The 25,748-nt window shown below is 41.6% G+C and overlaps 4 protein-coding genes across 4 annotated transcripts; 2 read left to right on the forward strand and 2 right to left on the reverse strand.

The window, feature by feature from the left end:
- Positions 1 to 332: 332 nt before the first annotated feature.
- Positions 333 to 794, forward strand: LOC145990536 (protein GVQW3-like). Its single transcript, XM_083126229.1, has one exon. The coding sequence runs from the start codon at positions 333 to 335 to the stop codon at positions 792 to 794; it is 462 nt and encodes a 153-aa protein (XP_082982355.1).
- Positions 795 to 3,036: 2,242 nt separating this feature from the next.
- On the forward strand, positions 3,037 to 12,725 carry LOC145990304 (uncharacterized). The gene is made up of 5 exons (XM_083125996.1): positions 3,037 to 3,073; positions 7,018 to 7,101; positions 7,925 to 8,099; positions 10,040 to 10,323; positions 12,554 to 12,725. Exons 3-5 carry the CDS (start codon positions 7,946 to 7,948, stop codon positions 12,626 to 12,628), a joined length of 513 nt encoding a protein of 170 aa, XP_082982122.1. The 5' UTR covers positions 3,037 to 3,073; positions 7,018 to 7,101; positions 7,925 to 7,945; the 3' UTR covers positions 12,629 to 12,725.
- A 371-nt stretch (positions 12,726 to 13,096) lies between these two features.
- Positions 13,097 to 13,645, reverse strand: LOC145990537 (uncharacterized). Its single transcript, XM_083126231.1, has one exon. It carries the CDS (start codon positions 13,643 to 13,645, stop codon positions 13,097 to 13,099), a length of 549 nt encoding a protein of 182 aa, XP_082982357.1.
- Positions 13,646 to 16,435: 2,790 nt separating this feature from the next.
- On the reverse strand, positions 16,436 to 25,054 carry LOC145990305 (uncharacterized). The gene is made up of 6 exons (XM_083125997.1): positions 24,913 to 25,054; positions 23,108 to 23,282; positions 21,520 to 21,622; positions 19,624 to 19,655; positions 18,179 to 18,344; positions 16,436 to 16,759 (listed from the first exon to the last, which is right to left on the reverse strand). The coding sequence occupies exons 2-6, from the start codon at positions 23,276 to 23,278 to the stop codon at positions 16,707 to 16,709; spliced, it is 525 nt and encodes a 174-aa protein (XP_082982123.1). The 5' UTR covers positions 23,279 to 23,282; positions 24,913 to 25,054; the 3' UTR covers positions 16,436 to 16,706.
- Positions 25,055 to 25,748: the final 694 nt, after the last annotated feature.

A 25,748-nucleotide genomic window follows, 5' to 3' on the forward strand; every position in this document is an offset into this window, starting at 1 on the left:
TTTTCCATCCGTGTTTGTTGTAAATGAGTTCTTCCACACTTATATGCAGGCACTGGCGTAAGCAGGATATTTTTTCGGAAGGAACTGGAATTGTAAAGGTGAATAGTGCTTAGCTGCTTTCTAGGGCCATATATGAGGGGCAGTCAAATGAAGACCGAACACTCACCATAAAACACATTCCTCGCAAGAGTTGGCAACACTGTTGTTACGTATCGATAATGCCATCTGTAAGGTAGGAGAAATGCATAGTGAAAACGCACAGGTCGACACAGTTGCTTCGTCATTGCTCAGGAGGTGAGCGTAGTGAAAAGTGTGTTCATCCAGAATTGGAAATGGAGGCAAGCAGAGAAGAGCAGAGAGGTGTGGTTCGTTTCTTGGTGGCTGAGGGTGCTGGAACATGCGAAATTCATCGTCGCATATCTGCAATGTATGGCGAACACTGCATGTCCCTGACAAGTGTGCACGAGTGGCAGAAGAGATTCCGCGAAGGGCGCACATCACTGCAAGACGATCCGCGCCCGGGACAGGCCCATCGAGCCATTACGCCTGAGGTGATTGCGAGGATCGATGGTCTGATCCGGGAAGACCGACGAATCACAGAGGAAGAAATTCGTGTTCAGGTTGGCATTACTCATGGCTCTGTGCATGCCATTATCAAAGATCACCTGCAGTTCCGAAAAATTTGCACGCAGTGTGTTCCGCATCAACTGACGGAGGGACAAAAGATTGACAGAATGACTGCATGTCTGAGTCATTTGCAGCGGTACCACGAGGAAGAGTATGCGTTTCTGTGACGTATCATCACAGGGGACGAAACGTTGTGCCACCATTTTGAGCCCGAGAGCAAACAGCAAAGCCAACAATGGAAACACGTCGATTCTCCCCCGCCAAAGAAATCCAAGGCTGTCCATACGAGTTCCGGTAAGGTCATGTTGAGCTTCTTCTTTGACTGCAAGGGCCCTCTGCTTGTCGACTTCCTAGAGCGTGGAGCCACAATCAATGCACAGCACTATGCAGACATGTTGCAGAAACTGCGACGCGCCATAAAGTCAAAACGCCCTGGAATGCTGTCGGACGGAATCATCCTTTTGCATGATAACGCCCGTCCCCTTACTGCCAATCTGGTCAGGGATAAGCTTCAGACATTTGGCTGGGAAACGCTTGAACATCCTCCGTATAGCCCCGATATTTCCCCTTGTGACTGAAGAAAGACATTCGTGGACGTCGGTTTCATTCGGACGAGGAAGTGCAACAGTGGGTGAGGTTGTGGATCCGTCAGCGACCTACCTCTTTCTACAAGACTGGAATTTATGGTCTAGTCTCCCAGTGGGATAAATGTCTTAACACTTGTGGCAATTACTTTTGAATAGAACAAACTCCATTGTCACTTTGTAGCAGGTGTTCGGTTTTAATTTGACTACCCCTCATATATCTGCATACGCAATAAGATATTTCGTATATTAAAAACTTTTCAGTTTCAAAAATTTCAATCGGAGCCATTTTAAGAAGGTTTCCCATTTATTACTCTGATATTTCCCGAGTTCTTCACTGCTTTAATTTGAAAAAAAATATTTTCTCAAAATTTCGGAGGGGCCCCTCTTCGTACGCCAGTGCATAACGGGATGTAAGGAGTGTCTCTGAAAGCACTCAAATGTCAACCTCTATTTCACGCAGTACACAGCAGGCTGCAATTTTGCAGGCTGACGAGGCTCTGGTGCCTGACCCACAGCTGTAACACAATGAAGCCTTGTCTCCGTGACGGAAAAAAAACACTACATATGATGGCCAAGACAGTCTATATTTCAGTAAAAAACACTTAACAACATTACGTTTCAACCCTCTCTCAGGGTCTTCCTCGGTCTTGAAACTCTAGAGGGTTGAAATGTAACGTTAAGTTTTTATACTGAAGTATACTGCCTTGGTTAGCAAACGTAGGTTTTTTTTTTCGGTAAGATTTTACAATACCGGACGCTTCCGTAATTTCTACCCTACTTTTTATAGTCACGAAATACGTAGTCCCGATGAAGTATCTGAGGTTAACATGTGGGGGTGACGTGTAGAAATTGTTAATTGACGTGTAGAAGTTGCAAAATAAGCTTTTCAATTACCGCGATCATTCTCCGTAAACAAGCATGGAGACCATGTTTGAGATGTAGAACGGGGACTGCTTTGATTAGAGGTAAGTTTGTCAACAGTGCATCGAGCGTTCAATTGTAATTTACGAAAATGGCGTCTTTCGTGAGGAAAAATTGTTTGCTGTTATAGTGCTACAAAACTAAGATTTCGTTAATGTATGTGCTCACAATTGGCCATCAAACAATTCCCTGATATCCCCACGAACCATTCCAGGTAAGGTTAGGTTAGGTTAGGCAAGCATAGTTAAAATTCTGTTCTTAAAACAATTCACATGGATTTCGAAAAAAAAAACACATTCTTTTCTTTCCGCTTATTTCCTATTTTCAAAACGCGGCCCCACATTTTAACTTCATATTCGTGATTACGAGGCCTCAATTAATGGTTATGCCAAATATGAAAGAAATCGTAGAGGCGTCCGGTATTGTAAAATCACTCCCTTTTTTCTGACCCATTGCCTCTGAAGGGCTTATACTGTATCGTCGATATGAGCTTGTGAATAGTCCTTCACTTATCTGATCTTATCACCATTCATACCCATCGCCGCGATTCGCCGGAACTGGCAGAAAAGCAACACGAAATAAATAACATCAAAACCATATTTCCAGACCACGTTGTAGTACTTCTAGCTTGCTACTGGCGAGCGTATGAGGCTTCACCACATCTAGCTTCTGCACATGCGCAGAACGAAATGGTGGGAGGAGCTTTCCGTGCTGCGTCATGCGGCCGTTGTGCAGAGACATGCGCAGTAGGCTTTCTGCGCTTGCTCAGTAGAGCGAGAGGCTATAAAATATGTGCGTGAGTCACGACCTGAGATTTGGCCAAATATAAAGCAACCAAAACACAACAATGCTGTGGCACAGTGTATGGTTGCCAAGAAATGTGGTAAACAATATTGCGTTCTTATTCAAGAAAGAAAAATGAGGAAAAAAAAGTTGAGGTAGTTCTTCGTCCCGTCCACTTACCCTGAGCGCCGTCTTGTCAAGCCACTAAACGACTGTAATTAGAATTGTTAGTGCGTTTCACAGGCAGAACGTAACCCAAGTCACCAGCTTCTTAGTTTCATATGCTTGGTAACTAAGTTTATTATGTCCATAATTATTGGTATAGTAAGGTTATTAAGCAAAGGCATCGCTTGAAAACTTCGCATGGAGTGCGATGGAGTAAATGTTATCAGGTAGATTCCTGCTATGGTGATATTACAATATTCTCCTTGTCTTTCTTTCTTCTTTGTCTTTCTTTCTTCTTTGTCTTTCTTTCGTTTCTTCTTTTTCTGTTTATCTCTCTCTCAAGGGCGCCCGCAGGGAGGAGCCAGGGGGGCACTTGCCACCCCCATGAGATTTCTGGTAGAGTTAATGTCTAATTCGAATGGTGAAATTTTAGCGATATTTTACAACAAAAAATATTGTTTTTTTGGGACTTACAGTAACAACTGTTATTATTATTATTGAAATAGGGTTACATTGAAACTTACAGTCTCTTTCACACTCAATCTAACTACACTAGTGTCCAAAATTAAAGCCTGAGACACTAATGTACTCTCCAAATACATTATAGCCCCATGTTTGGTCTTTTGCCTAGTGGTAGTCTTCCTCTCAGAATAGATCCAGTCTAGCCGGATTTCTCCCTTGGGGAAGCCTCCATTTCATGCAGGCATGCTCTAGTAACGAACTACCTACAGGATATCTGGTATCATGCTTCCTGGTTTATAGTCTTGTTAGAAAAGACTTTTACCAAGTGTCGAAATTTGAAAGAGTTGAAAAGACTACAAGAGAGTGAATGGGAACTCCCAATAAAAACACAGCAAGCTGGGGAAAAACCTCGGCCGCATCTTGAATTAGCATGAGTTTAATCTAAATCCTAGTGTGGTAGGATCCCGCACGTTAGAAGGGGGAGGAACTTCTCACACCCTAATGGTTCAATCCTAGGAGAGAGGATGATATCGGGAATTTAGAGATGAAGGTGTAGGTTCAGCCCGAAGGCCATCAGGAATTTCTAAGTGTGAGTAGGACCTACACATTCCGACTGACAACCGTAATTTTGGAGAAGAGCCGAACGAAGGTTAATTTTGATACACAGGCCGAAAAGTTAGCCGGATCGAAGATTTAAAAAGACGTATGTGTAAAAGGAGGAGAAGTTGTTGTCAGGTCAAGTCCGTTGGGAGACATCTCGTCTGCTTCTCCGGGCATCGGCGCTTCAGTTTCGGGTCCGGGCGTTGGACAGCATTGGCTTCTCCTAGCCTCCAGAAACCGATTCGGGTTGCTCTCCTACCCGGGGGCACCATTCTTGATTCCCATGTGCCTGCCTATACCCCTTAGGTCATTTCCGAGTCGGAGTAATTATCATTTTAGGATGACACGACAACCACATGGTCCCTGGTGCCTCCTCCCAAAGGCGCGAAAGAGTGCGGTGCTGTCGGGGTTAACCAATCCCCTACAGACTTGGGTGAATCGGCCCTTTTGAGGGCCACTTGCCTTTCGCCCGGTTCGGATTAGCTTCTTCTGCCCTTCGCCTTTCTCCTCCTCATTCCTGCTTTTTGCCCAGGTCCACGTGCTCCTCCCTCCTCAGGATGAGCTTTCGAGCGGCTGTTGCTAGGTAACTTCCCCTCCCGCGACATCCTCGTTTTTGCGTTCTTCCCGGCCTTATTTTTCACCACTAGGGCTTGTGCCGGGCGCCCGGTGGTGCAGCTACCCGCATCGGGAGTTGTTACCTTACCCTGGGTTACACTGCTTGATCCCTAACGCGACAATGGTCTCTTCCTTAAGTTCCCGGCAAAAAGTACTTTGTCCTGAAAAGGACTCAGCGCTTAGTGGCTTAGTGCTTCCGGTCCTGAAAAGGACTTTCAGACACTGACGGTGTTTGTTCTTCCCTTGGCAAGGGCATCTTGAATTTCTCTACGAGCGTTGGTTGCCCTAAGAAGGACCGTCCGCCACTCGGGAGGTATTTAGGGTCCTTGCAGTAGCATCCAGGGAACTACCTACTCTAAGCTTTCCCCGTTGGATGAGGGAACTTCAGAGTCGTCTCGTCCGGCAGGCAAACGTGAACGTACGTCCGGGTACGTGAGTCGTGTGTCGAGCTGTGCGCTTGGTTGTCACCGTTAGGTATCCACGCACCCCCCTCCCACCAATTCGCTGTGGGGATCGAAGTGGCTGCCGAAGTCCCACGATGCTCGCAGACTACTGCCACCCGTCGGCTCCTATCCTGGAAAATCGACGTGGCTCTCGCGGCCTGCGGTCTGGTACTGGACTCAATCATGTTCTCTATGCAAGCTGCCACTCTTGCCCTGCCAAAAGCTCCCTTCCCAAATTTTGATAGAGAGCATGTCCAGCGCCGGCGCTTGGAGCCACCAGTCCATCGACGTCTACCAACTGAGCTCCTAGCCAAGCTCTCGCCTTTATAAAGGGTCGGCGACGCTAGCGTAAGCGAGTGGAGGAAATTAGAACTATAAAAAGTGTATTCAACCCTGAATATTGACTATATACAAAAATTAAATTCTCAATTTCTTAGATTCTAAGAAAGCTTATGCATATAGAGGTGGATCCCGTACAATTTGTAACGAGACGGGTTCGTTACACTCTCCTTCTTTCATCATTTCTTTCTTTCTACTTTATGTTTTCTATTTTTCTTTTCATTTTCTCTCTTTCTTCCTAGTATAACTCTACTCTCAATTCTTGACGCACGAAAATCGTAGCAAAACCACTAGATACAAACATTAGACTACTCATCCAAACAACTTCACACCAAGATGGCGCCGTTAAACCCAAGTTGCCGCTTCCTAAGGAAGATGGCAGCACCCACCAATATTTGCCCTAGAGATTGAGATATTCCGCGCTTTCCAGAATTCATCAGCGTGCATCAAACTGGTGAACCAAAAATGATGTCAAATTCGGTGAAATCCTGAAAGCTTCTACTGAAACAAATGAAGACTACTTAGGAAAAAGTCACTGGTAGTGACCAAATCACAGAAGATAGTTTATCTATTATATATTTTCATTTAACGACATCTCATTTTGCATGTGCACTACGAATTTAAGTGGTCTTGTTTGTAAAAATATCGATAATTGCAAATGAAGGCTTTCCTGCATGTTAAAGTAGAACACGGACGCATGTTTTGATGCATCAGCAAACTTTATTTCACTTTGCGTGCAAGTGAAGGAGCAGTAGGCTACTATTATAAATACCGACAGTTTATGCCTGCATCCAGTTTATTCGCCCTCCGTGCAACAAAATCGGCGTGACATTCCGTACTATTACCTACAGAACGCATACCATGAACCAGAACAAGTTTCAAAGCAGACGACGCCATTTCGATTGACTCCCTCTGGAGGCCGGTGCAAAATGATGACGTCACGGTTTAACCTGGGGAAAGCTTTGCCGAAGCTTTTCCCAGGTTATCGGTTAGTTCGTATGAACTTTCCAGTGTGTGGTTAGAGATCGGTTAGTTCATTGAACTCTCCAGCCTAACTATTGCCTATTTTTGGGGGGAGCAGGAAAAGGTTTTATAAGCTCTTGCCTTGACTCATCTCACCCAATAGGTCAATAGGTGCCGGGGGTTGCCAAGAGTTGATATTTTCCTGGAGATGAGACCTGCTCGAAGAAAAGGTTTTATAAGGTTTTGTAAGGTTAAACCGTGACGTCAACAATTTGCATCATTTTCCCGTGCACCGGTGGATTCTGAAAAGCGTCTATTGTGGTGCACGGTATTACCCGCAATACCCCCACCTTACCTATTATCACGAGATTCGAGGTCGAAAACTAGACAGGCTCAGTAACATTTCTACTTAAAGAGTGTAAAGGCTTTTCTCCATGTCGAAGTGTAAATGCTTAACAAGTGTAGGATATTATTTACGACAACCTGAGAGGGTATTTTACTATTATTTCTAGGTTCAACTAGGTAAGTGGATAGACAAAAGAAGAAACAATGCAAGGCCTCACCCTACGAACCACGCATATTCATGCAAAGACAAGGTAAGCAATACAGCACCCATTAGTCCACAACCAATATTGTCATTAGAGAATATAGTATAAAAAAGATTAGATTTGTCCAGAATAAATAATCCATAATAGCATAGAAGCAATAATGAAATAAATTCATACACATGTTAATGAACACATGTTAATGGGCACATATCCATAAGCTCATCCACATACATATATTTACATTATACACACACACACACATATTTATGTCGATATAGGAATACACATAGAACATATTCTACAATAAATAATAAATACAATAAATAATCAACCATTTGCGAAAGTATCTGTCAAGTGTGGCTCTTATAGCATTTTTATATTCTAAAATATTAAGATTAAAATCAATATTTAGATTTGTGGATGTTATCTGTCTATTATACATACTACTCATTCTAATTAATGATGAGTCAAATAAAGTGCACGAACATGGTGATGGACAATTTGCACGGTAATATTCATGGATCCCAGTGCCCACTGTACGCAGCTGATTTCTAGGAGGACGGCATACACAATAAGATATTTCGTATATTTAGAACCAAATTTTCGGAGGAGACTGCGTACGCTAGTGGCCCAATCACTCAGAAATGGTCAAATATGTATGTCCCCTCAGTTTTTCTTCATAACATGCGTTTGTGCATATTTTACCAAAAAATAAGCCAAATCATGATTATAAGCCTGTAGCGTTCAAAGGTGAGTTCATCTTCCAATGCAACAAGGTGAACTTGCCTTAACCATTACAGACGTCCTCTCGTTAATTAGAAATGCAACCCCTTACGTTCTACTGTAACACGGTATTTCCTATCTCTTGCAGAATGTTATAGCTGGTTGTGACATGATGCTTCTTGAAATTTTGACCGCCGTTGTCTTTGGGGTCGTTCTGTGGTTGCTTCCAGTGCCTGGAATCTCCAAAGATGAGGAGGAGGAATTCCAGAGCGCTGTGTTGGAGTTATATAACCTAGCTGTAGGATATTTCACCAAGTCCAAAGGTGAGGCTTGTGATAATCTGTCGTCGTCACCTTCATTGTTAATGTAATCATCATCATCAATAAGAGGCAAATAGGCACCAAAATGATTGGAATCACAGAATAAAGTTTGTTAGAAGCTGCAAACAAAATGACTTCTCACCAGAACTTAGTAGAAATCATGTATATTCATTTAGAGTTACCAAATACTTTAATCAGTTTCCAAATTAAAGCCCGCGTCACACGGAACTGGATTTCCAGTAGGTATGCCCTAGTTGGCGCTGGACTGGTTACCAATTTGCTAGTTTTCGCCTCACACGATACTAATCAGCATACTTGTCGATAGTCTTTTGTTTCCATACGAGGGAAGTTGTAATGGCGGCCGCGTGAGATGTAAAAAATGTATCACTTCACATTTTTAAAAGCCGATAACTATTCAACCGAGAGGAATAACGTTTCGTATAAAACGTTATTAGGTACAAAACAATGGCGCTGCTTAAATACATACTCTACAAGTTTACTGTACACGTATGGAAGAATATTTTAGTTGTTTCAAATGTAAACACCGTGATGGTGTAACTCAATGAGCCTTTTTCATGCTGTATACGTTATACATTGCTGGAGTAACACTAGGAAACCACAGACAAAAACGCTCCTTTGCGCACTCACAGATTATCTTCACATGGCGAAACTTTGGTCTGATTGACTGTTTCACAGAATCCAGTCGAGGAAAGCAAGTAGCAATTAGAACATGTCCTATTCCTCCAAACCAGTCAAGCAGTCAGCCAGACGGCCATGATTGCTACCTAGAAAGTTAGTTCAGCGCCAACTAGGGCATTCCTACTAGAAATCCAGTTCCGTGCGATAGGGGCTTTAGTAAGGACTACCACTATTTTTGGTTTACGATTACCAAAACGCTTAACCCAATGTGTTTTGTTAATTCATCTTTCAAAGGCACCAAAATAGACTATGAAAACGGGCTTGATATTTCAGTTTTCTTTGTCTTTTGTATACTTACGATTATTGTGACTGCCGAGAACAGCCGAATGCTGCCGAACATAGTCGATTATCGCTCAACTCAGCGATGACTTCGTCCAGCTAACAACATTGCACTCGATAGGACATGCAGATGGAGGGTTGGGCACGGAAAGTAGTACTAGGCTCTCATTTCGATGCTTTAAACATAGCCCCTTGTATATTTCTAATTGTTTCATGCTGTCATCTGACTAATTTCGCACAAATATAAGAATATCCTGGCTTATTTTTTAAGTCCTTCTCTACAATATTTCAAATGCAATTGTTTTATCATTTTGCTTTGACATCGCCGCATCTCCCGATGACCGGACGTCTCGCCCCTGGAACCAGGATTAGTTCCAGGAACCCATAAATTGTAGTGGGTTCTCCAATTTAATTTCGGTCCAAGTTGCGTTTTGTTTCATTGAAAAAAGGTTCGTGGACAGAATTTAAATTGATCCGGAAAAGAAATGTTCCAGAACCGAATTGAACTTATTTACAGATAAAAAGGTTTTTTACGGTCCAGGACTCATTTACACTTGCTGATTTTCTCTCCTGGACCGGAATTGAATTTACTTAAAATTCATGAACCCTTTAACACTGCCTGGAACCCAGATACTTAACTGAGTCCACCAAAATGTGTGGACCTCCTGGGGTCATTAGGACTCCTGGTCCTGGTGCTGGATTCGGTACTCGGTCGAGGCACATAGTGGTTTGGATTCCACTCTAAACTGTAGGTCCAGTCCCAATTAGTCTATCTGTGAATAAAGTAGACTTAAAAACTCAAACTCATACTCCTGGGACCATTGTTTCCGTCCTTTTAACAGCAGTGTATGTTCTCAAAGTCCCAGAAGACTTTGATGCCAATATCCAGCTGCGATCTTCGTATATCCCAGAGAGAGATTAAGAGTAAATTACTGACCTAATCACAACCAATCTGTTTGTTACAGAAATCGACGAACCTGAGACAAATTCATGCTTTCTGAATGACATCGACGCGCTGGCTGTGGTGAAGAGGGATAAGCCGTTCATCGTACCTTTGAACTTGAAGAGACCGCCGCAGCCAGAGTGGTTGGTTGAGCTGCAGAAGGTGATCGAGAAGAACCTGATGCTGGCCGTCTCCCAATTTGGCGAACACCAACTCATAGAAGATCCCGAAGCAGCCGCCCACAGCGTCTACGTGGCGGCAAAGTCCTTCTTCGATTACCAAAAGAGGCGCAGGATGATTCGAAAGGTACGGTTCGGTTATATTCGTAATATCTCTGTCTCGCACAAGCAGGCCGAGAGCGAGTTACCGCTCTCGAATGCTCCAATCGCTGAGCGTGAAACCTAGCGGGCAGCTGACGTCTTCCACGCTCTACACAAGGCCTGGGCAACGAGTCTTATTTGTGAAAGAGCGCTCTCTTAAGCACGCGTTGAACTCTGAGCGAGCAGGGTTTCACTTATCGCACGCCGTATTAAGACCGTCGTCTACTGACGTCAGCGAGGAATGCCTTCCTTGTTAGGTTAGGTCTGTTAGATTTATTTACACACATTCAACGGCACTATGGTTAGCGTATGACTGTCGGCACGGGGTATAATTTTTAGGAGCAAAGAAAGTAATTACATATAGTAAAATGTGTAAAAAAGTCGGCGTTCAAATAATTTAAATTTTCAAAAGGAATTTTTGCATAACTTGCATTGATAATTATTGGTCCTTGTTTTTGAGGGAATCTTAAAGGAGAAAATAGGGAAAATGCCGGATAGTGTTAATTCCCAGGAATTCAAGGTTGGCCTGTGTCTTGTACTTTGCCGGGCTCTCTGGTAGAGTGGTTAGCGAAATGCTAACAATACAAGGATCCCAATTTCGTATCCTTGATAAAACCTTGTTAGATTTGACAATTCTTATTTTATGCCGATTTACTGTCACGTGTGGCTAATCGCGACAATGGGATTGAATACTGAGTAGTTAATTGACACTCACTCATGCCCAGACTAGGACTCGAAAGTGGATTTCTTGGTGCCAAGGGTCACTCAAAGATCTTGACCACGGAGGCCACTCCGTGCAGAGGTGTAACTTGGGAGCTTAACTTTGGGGGGAGAATCAAAAAGTTTTCAAACCATAAAAATATAACCCAGGAGTATTTTGATAAATAACTATTACATTTGCGAAATCAGAAAAAATACTCGTTATATCGTTATGCTTTTATCCTCAGGTTCCAAGAGATTAACGAAGTACCATTAACTTGTAAGTTTTCATAAACCTGAAAATTGGGAAATTATGGAGGGGCAAGAGCCTCCCTTATCCCCGCAAAGTTACGCCCATGGCTCCACGTGTACACTCCATTTTTATTTCAGCATTCATTATCCTTCCAAATCAGTGGCGTGCCCAAGGGGGGTTAGTTGGGGTTACAATCCACTCCATTTGGCCCAGTATTCCTAAAAAAAGAACATCAAATGCAGGAAAATGAGGGCTGACTACTAAAAAAAATGTATACCTAACCCCCTCCTTTCGAAAATCCTGGGCACGCCACTGTTCCAAATAACCAAAGAAGTAGATGAGCGAGGGAAAATAGTAATAGTAATAGTAATAATAATAGTAACTTCTGGAGTGAATTAGATTTATATTTCTGTAATAGTAAAGGATCGTTTTATAGTCTGGGATGCTAAAATCAGATCGAGTCTAGCTCTGAAAAAAATATTCAAAATTGGGGATGTTTTTAACCCTCTGTCTGCTCAAGTTGCCAGTGTTTCTTAAGTCTAAGATTACGGTTGGCTACAACTGTCCATTGCCCCACTGGTGGCTACGCATCTGTTTCAGTCAACAAAGCCTTGTTCAGTGGGATGCACAGTGATTGCCCTGCAAATTGTCCATGACTAATTTCATTAATTTTTCTTTGGCATCCTACATAGTTTTAAGGAATTGGCTTTTAAGCGTTGGTACAGAGTTGAAGCTTTGATTGCATAAAATAAACTAAATTAACATAGTGATGGACAATTTACTTGGTAATACTTATGGATACCACTTTACCTAGGGAAGGTTACACTTCGATACAAGAAAATCAAATTTAATCCACTTCTGAAAATAGATAGGTTCATAACAAAATGTTAAAATGTGCTGAATATGACCGAAAGATTGTTCAAATATGCTAAGTCATACAAAAATGGGCAAATATACATCCATATGCCCTGACGAAGAACCTTACTCTATATAATTCAGTAGAACATGTTTCCAACAACACGAATTTCTATATAATTCAGTAGAACATGGAAGGTCATGCTAATTATACCACTGGTGATTTGTGAAATTAATGTCACAATAACATTGATATTACATCATGTTACTAGATTCGCTGGCTATTATTATTATAGGTATTGGTTTCTACACAGATCACAATGCGTGATTTAAAGTAGCATAATGAAATAAAATAACGTATTTATAACTATCAATTCATTACTAATTGGCTTGTTCATTGTTTTTACAGCTAGCCAGGATGTCGAAATATAAACCTGAGTTTTACTTCATTCCTGCTCAAAAGGGAAGAATCTTCTCACAATAGACAAATTTTCTAGGCTGCTTTTTCCCTAATACTGTATCCACCATAACAAGTTGTATACATTTGTGGGGATTTTTACTTATTGTAAATAAAGATGCTAATGTAATGTATAGTAATATATTTTTGGTTCTTTGGTTAGGTGATAATTAATTGCATTTTGATGCATTCTAGCGCTATGACTTATCTATCATCATCTATGATATCATTACCGTATGTTAACTTTGGCCTTCGCACAGGGTGAGCACAAAGTCTCGTCACCCAAAGGTGTACCAAGGTTTTGGGGGTTGAACACCTTCCACAAATATTTTCGAAACAATAATTGCAGTTAATACGAAAGAGTGAAAAAAAGCTTCCCTTGTTCACTTATTTTCTATTATATGTATATACACATGTATGTGTGTATACACGCGCACACATCATGTAAAATTATTTAGCTACTTCCAAAATATGACATTACGAACCTCTAAACCCTTAACTGACACTACAAGTGCAGTCCTCGTTCGTAACGAAAACTTGGCCATCAACTATTAATTTATTGTAACTAATGAAGGCCCGTCTTCCCTCTCTCCTGGCATCCCTCATGTGCTCCGTGAGAAGTTGCCTCTGCCTCAGGATCTGCGGCGAGAAGTCTTCTCGGAGGAATATGGAGGTGCCCTGTAGCTTCTTCCGACTTGCCAATATCTCTTCCTTCTTCTTGTAATGGTGGAACTTCACGATGATCGGCCTGCAACCCGAGACTTTGTAGTTGAGCCTGTGTGCTCTCTCCACCGCGAGATCGTCGAGGTCCACGTTCAGCTTCTCCCTCGCCAGATCCCTGATCTTCTCCTCCGACTGTTGCCAGGTCTCATATCCGGTTTCTTCCACACCATCGAAAATTAAATTATTACGTTTCGAATGGCCCACAACTTTGTCGACCTCCGTCTCCGCCGAACACAATCTCCGCCACAGCGCGTCGTTCTCTTCTCGGAGCGCCCCGTTCTCGTTCTCCAGCTCTTCCAATCTCCTTCCAATCGCGGCCATCCCCGCCTCGATGTTGGCAGTCTTTTCGTAAACATCTTGCAAAGTTCCTAATTTTTCATTGATGTTCCGGATCGCCGTTGGGACACTGTCCAGCACCTTTAGTCTATCCAGAATGCAGTCCAGGTCATTCTAAATGGGCAGGGAAATTATGAATGGGCTCTACCGGAAGGGGCTGTTTCCGGAAAAATGGTCGGATACCATCATTTGCCCCATCTACAAGGGTAAAGGGGAAAAAAGTAATCCTAACAATTACATGGGGGTCTCATTACTGTCCGTACTGAGCAAAGTGTACTGCCAGATATTATATAGACGATTACAAAAATGGTGCGAAATTTTTGATGTTCTTTCTCCTCTGCAAGCTGGATTTCGGAAAAATGTTCAGACAATAGACAATGTACTTTTATTGCAGACATTGATACAAGAAAAACTAGGGGTCAAAAGGGGGAAATTATATTGCTGCTACGTGGATTTCGAAAAGGCTTTTGACACGGTAAACAGGCAAATGTTGTGGGCAAAATTGTGGGACGTTGGGGTATCCGCAAGAATGATCAGAGCTCTCCAAGCGGCATATGAAAAAGTTAAGTTTTGCGTGAAGTGCGGGAATGAGGGCGTAACAGGGTCAAATGAATCAATACTGGGGGTGAAGCAGGGGTGCGTTCTCTCCCCTCTGCTGTTTATCCTCTTCATCACGATATCGTGGAGGAAATAACGCAGAGGGACACGGATCCACCAACGATATCCGACGTAAAGGTACCACTTTTGTTATACGCAGACGACCTGGTACTGATTTCGAACACAACAGCAGGTCTACAGAACGGTCTAGACACGTTACACGGATATTGCGGGAAATGGGCCATGCGAGTAAATATGAAGAAGACCAAAATAATGGTATTTAAGAATGGGTACGTATTTGGTAAGGATGAACAATGGAAATACGGGGAGTCAAGTGTCGATAGGGTGAAGCAGTACGATTATTTAGGCATGGTGATGACAATGACGGGTAGGTGGGCAAAGCACGTACACATGAATAAATGTAAAGCAATTTTTGCGTTATAAAAAACAAGAAAAATAAAATACAAAGTACCAAATATTCCAATCAAAATTCTGGAGAGTGTCTACGAGGCCACAGTTAAGGCAACACTATTCTATGGCATCGAACTATGGGTCTGGGAGGGAGGGGAAACCGTAAACGTCGTACAGTCTAGATTCCTATAACAAGGGCTAGGAGTAGGGAGGGGTACGCCAACATGTGGGGCGCTTAGGGAAATGGGAAAATTAAGAGAGGAAGTGGATGCCAAAATGAGGAGCATTAAATACTGGGCAAAACTGATCACCACGGAGGGGGGAAATTTGAAGAAACTCTGTGTACAATCACAGATAAGGGGGGGGGGTAATGGGAGGCACTGGGTAGCAAAAATAAAGACGGAATTATACAGTATAGGGCTAGGATGGATGTGGGAAGGGGGAATAGAGGGGAGGATTGATACGCAGATGCTAGGGGCCATACGTGCCAGGCTGGAAGATATTTCCAAACAGAAAATTTTGACAGAATGCGACGCAAAAATATTGTTACCATCGGCGAAAATAGTAGATACGGATCGAGAATGGGGAAGGAGGAACTACGTACATTTGTGTGGGGCAAAAGAAAGGTCAGGTTTGGCCTGGTTCAGACTGGGGGGATGGACACAAGTTAGACTTAAACGGGAGGACGGGAGCGTAGAATGCCCGTTATGCGGCGAAGACGAGACGAAATTTCACATTTTCCTCCAGTGTAAAGAAACAGGGGAGGCAAGACAAAAATATATCAGGGAAATAAATGAAGATAACATTGAGATTATAATGACAAGCGTTATTAGGAGGGAGAGACCGAGAGGGGGGGAGGCGCAAATAAGGAATCTGGGAACTTTCCTACACTACGCCTGGGTAATGAGATCAAAGAAGCTCAATGGGGATAGCGAACATGTGTGAAAGGGGGGAGGGGTACTAAATAAATAAATTAATAAATAAATTTGAGAAAATTTAGAAACCACTCAGGTAACAGGGCAAGTATAGGGAAAGATTTCAAATGACATAGTGTTTGTGAACTCCCAAGCAGTGGTGAAGGTGGAAGCAGACTAAAAAGGAGGAAGGGTATAGGGAAAGCACACGAAAATTTTGCACTTGTATGGTATGTATAGCTGTAACGGCTCATACTGGAAATAAATTCTATTCTATTCTATTCTATTCACTACAAGTGAAATAGGTTAACCGCAATTAGTAAATGCCAAAAAAGCAAACATTTCCGTTCCCCACAAAAGTGGCTATTTATCGAAAAGAAAACGTCCATAAAAAACGGATTTTTTTTGCATCTCAATAACTAACTGACTAACTCTCTAACCTTCTTAAACCCGAAGGTTTATGACTGCAGCAACACAAGCCTTCCATCTGTCCCTATCCTGAGCAACATCTATATACTCTTTTCCATCCCTACCGATTTCCTTTAGGTCCATCTCAACGTTATCCCTCCATCTTCGTCTTGGCCTTGCTACAAATCTTACCATCAGGTTTCCCAACAAGAATCCTGTAAACTCTTCCCTCTCCCATTCGTGACACATGGCCTGCCCATCTAAGTCTTCTTGATTTAATTATTCTAATAATATGTGGACAAGAATACATATTATGGATTTCTAAATTATGTAACCTTCTCCACTTACCTGTACCCTCATCCCTTTTAGGTGCAAATACTTTTATAAGGATTTTATTTTCTTTATTTATATTATGTTCCTCTTTTAATGTAAGGGGCCAATTTTTACATTGCTTTACGTTGTCCTAATATCGTCAGAAAATTTCTGGGTACGAAACTGATTGCAGATGAGTCATCGCGCCTCCCCTCGAAAATACCCAAAGTAATATTTTCCTCCAAGTATAAATCCAAATTGAACATTGGTTGAATGAGCAGAACAAATTTTCTGTTAACGAACGAGCCTTTTATTTGCCTCGCAATTTCACTGTATTATCCAAAGTCCCTGCATTTATAGTTGCTGTTGAAGTGCTGTTGCGATAAGAGGAAGCTGTTGCTGTTCTACAGCTGCTGGTAGTAACGGATGACCACGTAAATCATATACGATGAAGCAGCTGCAAGGAGAAAGAGAAAGAAGAAAGTGTTAATTACAGTAAGTACGAGGATCATTTGAAAAGAAAGTGATTACATGTTCATTCTTATTGTGAAGGATAAGTCACTACGTTCTTAATAGCCAGCCTCCGGCCTAGTATAGCACATGTTACTAAATTTCTGGCAATTTCCTCACGTCAGCGGAATCGTTTTCAGTATTTCACTAAAGGACCTAAGGTATGCACTATCCTATTGATGGTCTTGAGCTGCGGCTCGATTAAACAAAGGAGAAACAGTTGTACTGGATTTTCATTCATACGGTGGGTCTAGTACAGTCAACGGCAAAGATAATGGTAAGCAAATTGTCCACCACTATTTTAATTACTTTTTATTCTACATCCTGTGCTGTGTAAAGGAATGAAACTATGTTGGTTCGAAGCAGGCATTCTTCTCTGCTTATTGACGTCATTATTCAATTAATTGTCATCACATTGTGTAATACAGACCGAATGAAAATGGTGGTGGACAATTCGCCTACTGTTTCTTTCGCCGTTGAGTGTACAAGTCTCCTCAAAGATATAATAATAATAATAGTAGTAGTAAAGTAAAAAGTTAAAAGTAACGTGCTCCCCTGTGTTTTGCACCACGCCATGAATGCGTAACGGGGGTGTGGAGTTAGGGCCCCACACGTTCTTGATCACAGTTGAAGGTGGGGGTGATGTGATCAGCACCACGCCCCTGACGCTTTTACCCTCCAGAGCTTCCTCCAGGTACCCCTTTATACGACGCTGGAGCCGCTTGAACAGGTGGGAAAAATCCTGGTCTTTCGAATGGTAATCAGACGGCCTAACGATTTTTTTTTAAAGGAATACCCCTAAGCAGTAGTATCCCCCGTTTTTTCACTTTTTTCTCAAGTTTTACATTTCTCAGTCTCTCTCAATTTTCAGTTTTTCTCATTTGGAGAAACACAAATATCTGTGTCTTACCCGGGATTCAAACCCGGAACCTCTGGCATCGCAGCGCGCTGTGCTAACCACTTCTCCACCGGGGCCGACAACGACTGAGCTACCGCGGGCCTGTAAAGGATCTTTGAGCTTCCGAAAAAGCTGACTATAGAGGGACACTCTAGCACTTTCCAATCCCAATGTCTTGCAGTGGACTTGAATTTTTGTAAAGCTCAACTAACTCGGAATGAGTTGAAATTTCGCGATCTTGGCAGTAAAAAAAAATACAGGGGAAATAGAAAGTCAATACGGGAGCTGGAAGAATAAAAAAATAAAAAAATAAATCGAGAGTTGGTCAACTTAATCGTACACGATCACCATGCGAAAAAATAAACCGGTGCACTTCATTACAACTTCATTCACAACGCAGTATTGTCCTAAAATATACTTAATTATATAGTTAGTAAGGCACGTATTCTCTTTAAGCTCTCCACTTACCTATATAAAGCCCAATAGATGCTGGGATGGAGACCAGGAAATTGATCTTCGTGTTCCAGGAGTGAAAATGCTGAATCATATACATGATGCGCAGGAGGTCACTAATGTACTTAATGATGTCCTTCGTTGCTACAACTAGCCATGGAATGAGGAGCCATCTGTTTTCCTGAAAAAGAACTAACGTTATCGAATGACGTTACCGTCTGCTAGAGAACGTTTGCCTAAAATAGGCAGTTTAAGCTCATTCCCACGATCCCTCACTGGTGCGCTCAATTCTCTCTCCCTCCACAATGGTATGGCGACAGTGTTGCCAGTGACATAGGACTACAGACAATGGAAATAGTCTGATATCACAACTTTAGGAACATGCTACCTCCATGTTTCTTAATGGACGCCTGGTGCTGCCATCTCTATTCCTCTTTGGCAAACTATTTACATTACTTGGTCTTATTGGGTACGTAACAAACATTACTTCGTTTTGCCATTTTCTTCTTGATTAAGGCCAAAAAGGTAGTTCCTTTTGATCCAATTCTAAGCAGATTCACAGTTACGTGAATCGTACTTAACTTTCAAATCGGTGTTTCAAGGTCAAGTTGTCTAGCTACATGCTGGGATGGAGACCATGTTGCCATATGTCACAAAAACTGGAGTCTGTCTGAAGTACGAATTAATGTGCTTCTTAGGGGGGAATCAGTCATGAAATGCATATAATTTGTGGTTGAGGTTGCCAGTTCTTGTAAGGGGACACACAGAGAATGGGCAGTGGTGGTCGGTAGTTAAGAATGAGGTACGGGGGAGAGTGTGGTGAAACACAAATATGTAGCAACGCCGTAAACCTAACTCCGAGCTATGTGTTGGAAGAGTAGAGAGGTGCTAAAACCTCATTTTTAGAAAACAAAAAAACAAAAACAACTCAGTCATAGCCGGACTTCATTTATGTTACTGCATTAACATTTTATTGTAGCACCTTTACTTAACAATTGCAAATAGACACCCAGCCATACTTAACTCGCAAGAAAAAATAGTTTAAAGGAAGGGAGAAAGGACGAAGAAACAAACAGAAGGAACAGAGAAGGAAGCAAGGAGATAAGGGAAAGAGAAAATAATGAAACAGAAGGAGAAACAGAGAGAGAGAAACAGGAAGAAGGAAAAGATATTAAATTAAAGAGAGAGAAAGAGCACGAGAGAGAGAAAGTGATAAAGCAAGAAAAAAGGAAATAGAGATAATGAATAGAGAAGAAATGAAACAGAACGAGGGAAATGAAGTAAGGAAGAAGAAAATATAAAAGGAAGGGAGAAAGAAACAAAACGTGGGTGAGAAAGAGAAAAATCGGAAAGAGAAGGGAAATGAAAGCATAGGGAGAATGCTAAAGAGAGATAACAATAGGGAGAGGAGGATATAGTTGAAGGAAAGAGAAAAATATACGAAATTAAAATTTACTTACGAGCATAGCCCCGAGGAGGAGAAGCGCGTTTACTGAAAAAATCAAAGAAAACTAATATTAATATTACATATATGAATTTAATATCCATTTAACTTCTATACTCATATAATGTTCGTTAGAATATCGAAAAATAATCTTTAAAGATGAGATAAACTATATCTATAAAAATCTATGTATGCGTGTATATACAGGGTGTTTTCGGGCTGATAATACAAACTTTCAGGGATGATGGAGAAGGGCAAATGTATCGTATCAATTTGAGATAAGGAGCCCTGGTCCGGAAACGACTTAGTCGAAAGATATAAGCGAAAATCGGTGTATGAAGATGTAATACTTTTATTACCTGCACAAGTTTCACAAGCTGCTACATTCACAACAGTTGTTCAAAGTGGCGTCCCCCAGCTTCGCTGCAGACATGACATCGTCGCACAAAGTACTGACGTACCCGTTGGAACAACCTCGGGGTCGTTCGAACAATGTCACATTCAGCGAGAGTTCCTGTCAGGAGATCCTCTTCAGTCTCGACAGGTGTCTGGACAAAACTTTGTGCGACGATGTCCTGCCTGCAGTGAAGCTGGGGGACGCCACTTTGAACAACTGTTGTGAATGTAGAAACTTGTGTAGGTAATAATAGTATTACATCTTCATACACCGATTTTCGCTTATAACTTTCGACTAAGTCGTTTCCGGACAAGGGTTCCTTATCTCAAATTGATACATGTGCCCTTCTCCATCATCCCTGAAACTTTGGATCATCAGCCCGGAAACACCCTGTATGTATGTTTGTTCTGGCATAACTCTCGAACGCCTGGAGCGATTTCAACCAAACTTGGTACACATATCACTTGCAATGTTTAATTAAAAAAAAGAAGATATCTCAGAAGTGGCAGATTAAAATTTTATTGTATTTCAATGTAATGCTATTCAATGAAGTAAGAATTCATTCTGAAACAAAATCTTAGCATCTTGTGTGAACGAAGGCTGACAAGACTTGGACTAACTACACTCGGGAGTATACGTAGTACTGCATGAAACCATTTTCGTGACAGAAATCGTATACACGTATGTGTAAAATATCCGTCCTGGTAGTTTCAGCCCACAAACATCTATGTCATTTTCATTTATCGCTGTATTGATAAGAGACTAAACTACATTTTAACATGGAGATAATTACTATATTTACTTATGTTTCAATTTCAATGCGTCTTTCACATCACGACCCATATTTGAGGACCCAATACCACAGACAAATTACGGTTTTTCTTGTACTACTGGGCTTCGGGAGTATACCGCTCGTTTTGCCTGTTCGAGCGTTATTCGCTCGAGCGAAGAAGCTCTAAGTTCCGTACGCTATCTAGCGTCATCTGTGCGAACTATTTGGCGCTCGAGCGAAATCATCTCGCTGCAGTACTCGTACTCTACTCAGGAGGGTTCATGTTTTAGTTCCATGACGTACCTGGTGCATGAGTTGAATTATTCACATACACAGGAATGAAAAACTGTGCTATAGTGTTGTACAGCAGTGTGCATAAGCATTACCAGGCAAGATGTCCGTCATTATTTTCAATAATTTTCTCTTGCATCTTACACATTTTTTAAATTTAATTTTTGTTATTTAGCGTCGCTTTTCTGCCACTTTAGGATAATCGCGACAATAAAGATGGTGATGATATCACAGCGCGCTACGACCCCAGGGATCCCGTGTTCGAATCCCCGCCCGGGCATGGGTGTCCTTTGTGTGTCGCTAGAGCAATCAGCATCAAACGTATAGGGCCCGAAGTCAGCCACTGTTGAAAATGAATGCTGGGATGGTACTTTCAATGAAGATCATGGGCACTTCCTCCCACTTCCCTGTCGCCCTCGTCTCTCCGTCGTGGTGACCTAATAGACACATACCTGGTATGTTTATTTCCGAGTGCGTCTGGGTCCACCAAATGGTGGCTGTAGTGTTGTCATCTTTCGCCGTGATGGTCACTTTCAGGTCCATGATGATTGGGATCTGCAATGACGGCGATGAAGACTTTTATGCACAAGAATAGAACATAAAATCTTGTACACAAATCGTTAACTTATTCTGGCACATGTTATCCCATTAACTGGACATAGGCTATCAGGCCCGTAGCCAGGATTTTATTTCGGGGGGGGGCTAATCCCTTATCAGCACGGGCGTCGCCAGAGATATTTGTGGGGGGGGGCAGGCCACTGATAAAACTATTAGTTGAAATAATATTAATAATAATTATTATTATTACCACGGTTATAATTGTAATTTTTACAATAATAACTATTATAAGTTATTAAAAATAAATCATTTTAATCCAAATTTACTGTTGTTGTTATTGTTATTGTTATTATTATTATTATATACATGGAGAGACTTTGCAACTCGATCTACAACTGTTGTCCATTATTTTTCCTACATTTTGTAGTTAGTGTACTGAAATCCATAGTTATTGTATTTTGTTATTCCATTTTTACGTATTCCGTTAAAAAAAGGCTTTAAAAGTTTATATTGTGGGACCTCCCACAAAGAAAACTATAAATTTTGGAAGCTGTGGATCTATTTATTATTTGTATTAAATGGTAGAATTTAAAAATAAAACCTGGTTCCTGTATTATGCACTAAACGTTTTTCGATCAAATGTTTAATCCTGCTAACGAAGTAAAATTAATTACCACTCTATACTTTTTAAATGAGAAATTTGTAGGATTTCGGGGGGGGGGGTGGCTTCAGAACCCTTCGGCTTCCCCTGGCTATAGTACTTTACATTTAAATCGGTATTTCAAGGTCATGTTGTCTAGCGCCGCCTTCAGTGTTGCCAACTCAGCAATTTTCTCGCAAGATCTGGGGGTCTGTTTGAAATACGAATTAAATTTGCTTCTTAAGGGGAATGCCTTCCATTGATAGAGGTAGAGGTTTATAGTCATGAACATGAAACGCATATAACAAGTGCACTCTTTAGAGGAGACAAGACTATTATTATTAACATTTGCGGGAATAAAACATTAAAATGATGTAAAACTACATATACATTTTCTCACCAAATATTGTTAACCCTCGATATTCAAAAGAAGGGGGGGCCTTGAGCGCATAGATTATCACCTACGATACATCTGCAATCCCCACCACCGACAAAGAGAGGATAGATGGGAAGAGGTGCTTCCTTGAAAGTTGTATAGAAGCATTAGACAAAGGATAATAATAATATCCAATTAACATTGCGTGTTAATCAGGCGTGCCTAATAGCATTGAATTTATAATTGGGCTCGCGCTAGTCTTTGATGCGAGTTGTCTGGGCCTTGAATCTGAGTGAGAACTACAAAATTTCGGCATTTGCCCACCACAGTGAGGACAAAAAGTAGTAGAAGGCTCCGACCAATTGAAAGCCAGAAAACAGCTGCGATGGGACTCGAAGCGCTGACCACGTACACCCAACGAAAGCCAATTAGAAATTAGGATAAAGTAAAGGTCATGCTTACGTACCATGCACAACATGGCGACAATTATGGTTCCTGCCCGGGGTGATCTACCGAGAAAGCTGATTTTCTGCGGCTTGGGCTGGTGAAAGACTTTCTCCTCGGCCTCTGCCTCCTTCTCTATTGGCACTTTCACCGGCTGCTTTAATGGAGTGTGGCCTCTCTTGTTCGCAGACATTTTGCTGAAATTAACAATTGGACACACACAAAGTGAATACTCCAATATTACTAATTTTACGTTTCTCTTCTGCCTTTTAGGCAATGAAGATGAATGATGATTACATGCAATTGATGAATGGATACTCACAAAGAGACATGAATAAGCCGGGACTCGAAACTAGTACCCTCTGTCGTGAGATCACGAGTCTCGAGTGCCACACATATTGCCTACAACTCACAAAAACCATAATAATTTTTCATTAATGCTTCTTGTTTATGGAAGTGCAGTTGTTTACTAATTATAATAATTACGAAGGATGATCGAAAAAAAAAGGTTACAAAGCCTATTATGACGTATGTGTTAGACATAGCTGGAAGATCAACACACCTGATGATGGAGGGCACTCAACACTAGTCCTCGATGTAATCATCTTTTTTGTTCAAGCACTTGTCACAACGGTAGATGAGGTTTTCCATACCGGTTGCACAGAAATCCGCGTCAAGTTCTCGTAGCCACCGTGAGGCAGCTCTTTTGACATCATCACATGTCAGATAATGGTGGCCAGCCAACCAAATGGTAGTCCCAGCTCAGCTGATATTGAGCGAAATGTTTTTCTTCTGTCCTCACGAATACACTCATTCACATGAGAACAGTTCAAGTCAGTGGTTGAGGTACTGGGCCTACCGCTGTGTCCAGGGTTGTCATTAACAATACTGGTCATTCCTTCGTTGAAGCCACGACACCACTTCGCTACATGTTGCCTTGAAATTGTCCCCTCTCCATACACCTCCACAATCTGCCTACGAATGTCAGCATGTGTAGTGTTTTTGGCCCACAGGAACCGCACCTCTGCCCTCACTTCTACTCTTGACCAATTTTCTAGACGAGTCACCATTTTAAATGTCCACTTCTCGGGTATATATGGTCAGAATCCGAAGTCCTCAAACTCGCAACAAGACAAACATGTTATTAATTTACACATAAATTTTCGTTACGTTACAGTGAATAAAACTAAAGTTATATGCTTTGTAACATTTTTTTCCGATCATCCCTCGTACATAAATTACCACCATTGCCAGCCAATTGCACACTGTCACTGGCATGAGTGTCTTGAATGACATTCAAAGGCCCACCATGTTCATTTTGCCTTCTATTTACGTAACATTCATATTTTTATGAACCAAATTAATAGAAAAATATTTGGAACACCCTAGGGAACAATGTAATTGATTTTCAATTTTTTTTAAAAAAAATCACAGCAAAAAAATCGAAAAAATAGACAGCCCCTTCGGGTTAAGACAGAGATACAGTCACGGACATTCTGAGTTGTAACGATTCCATTGAAAGTTAATGGGTTGTTACAACCAGAAGTGTCCGTGACTATACAAATATGTCGGTGGATCAGTAGCAGATGCCCTTGATGGTTAGGTATCCAAAAATGTTATAGCACCAGTGCATCGTTGTTGAAACAGTAATTTTTTAAAGTTTTCCATGATGGAGAGAAAGCGAAAGATACCTTATGTCTTACTCATCATTAAAAAATTCTCTTGGGAAAATGGACCTGAAGATAGTCCTTAACCTTCAATTTCTACCATGAAATGCGTATATTGGAAAGATCATTTAGTTGTTAATTTCTTAGAGTGGATGCTTACCTCAAGTCTGCTGAACGCAAGTGTCGTGTGATGTCAACTGTCACTGGTTTAGCCAAGTGAACATCGTCCAATTGTTTACTTCCGGGCGCTGTGGAGAGTGTGCGTTTGAGCTAACCGTTTCGTGGCCCTCCAAGAATCCATCCGCCACTGGTCACCGGGCAACTCTAACAATGTAGATGCTTCATTGTTGATGACATTGGTTTGTAAATGGGAACAGTTGAACTGATGCTGTTTGTCAGTAAAGTACGAAAGGTTTACAGTCATTTCTGTAGGATTGTTTCAAGGTGACACGTGTCTCTTGTCATCCCGGTCTGAAAGCTCGGTTAGGCGTTGAACAGTCTCCGGCAGTGGCGAAGCGTGACATTTTTACGTAGTCATCGGAAGACTTGCCAAACGTCACGGTCAATCTTTCAACCGTGGAGGGGGAGGGGGATTTCTACCTTGATAATGATGATAACAGTGTTCGTACAGAAGTAGACATGGCATTCATTTTCTTCTACGTTGTATATGATCGTAAAATGAGGAAGACGAAACTTTCTTAAATTCTACCCGAAAAATGGAAAAATTGTTAAACGTCTCTCTCCAAAATCCGGGTAGTAAAATTTCCTAATCGAGATTTTAAATTTTCTGGAATCCTGATGTTGTTGACCATCCCTGGTGTGAAAGTAAGATATGTTAGGGAAAAGGTTCTGTCTAAGTATGTATGTCTGTCACCTCGAGAACAAAAATCTTGATCAGTCTTGTCATTCATAAGCATAGTAAACACAAAAAAACATTGAAGTACTTCGTGTTTTGTGAAGTAAGAACATTATTTTCAGAAAACGATATTTGAACCG

The sequence above is a fragment of the Lepisma saccharinum genome, chromosome 7 (assembly GCF_977018435.1).
Source record: "Lepisma saccharinum chromosome 7, izLepSacc3.1, whole genome shotgun sequence".
Taxonomy (NCBI): domain Eukaryota; kingdom Metazoa; phylum Arthropoda; class Insecta; order Zygentoma; family Lepismatidae; genus Lepisma; species Lepisma saccharinum.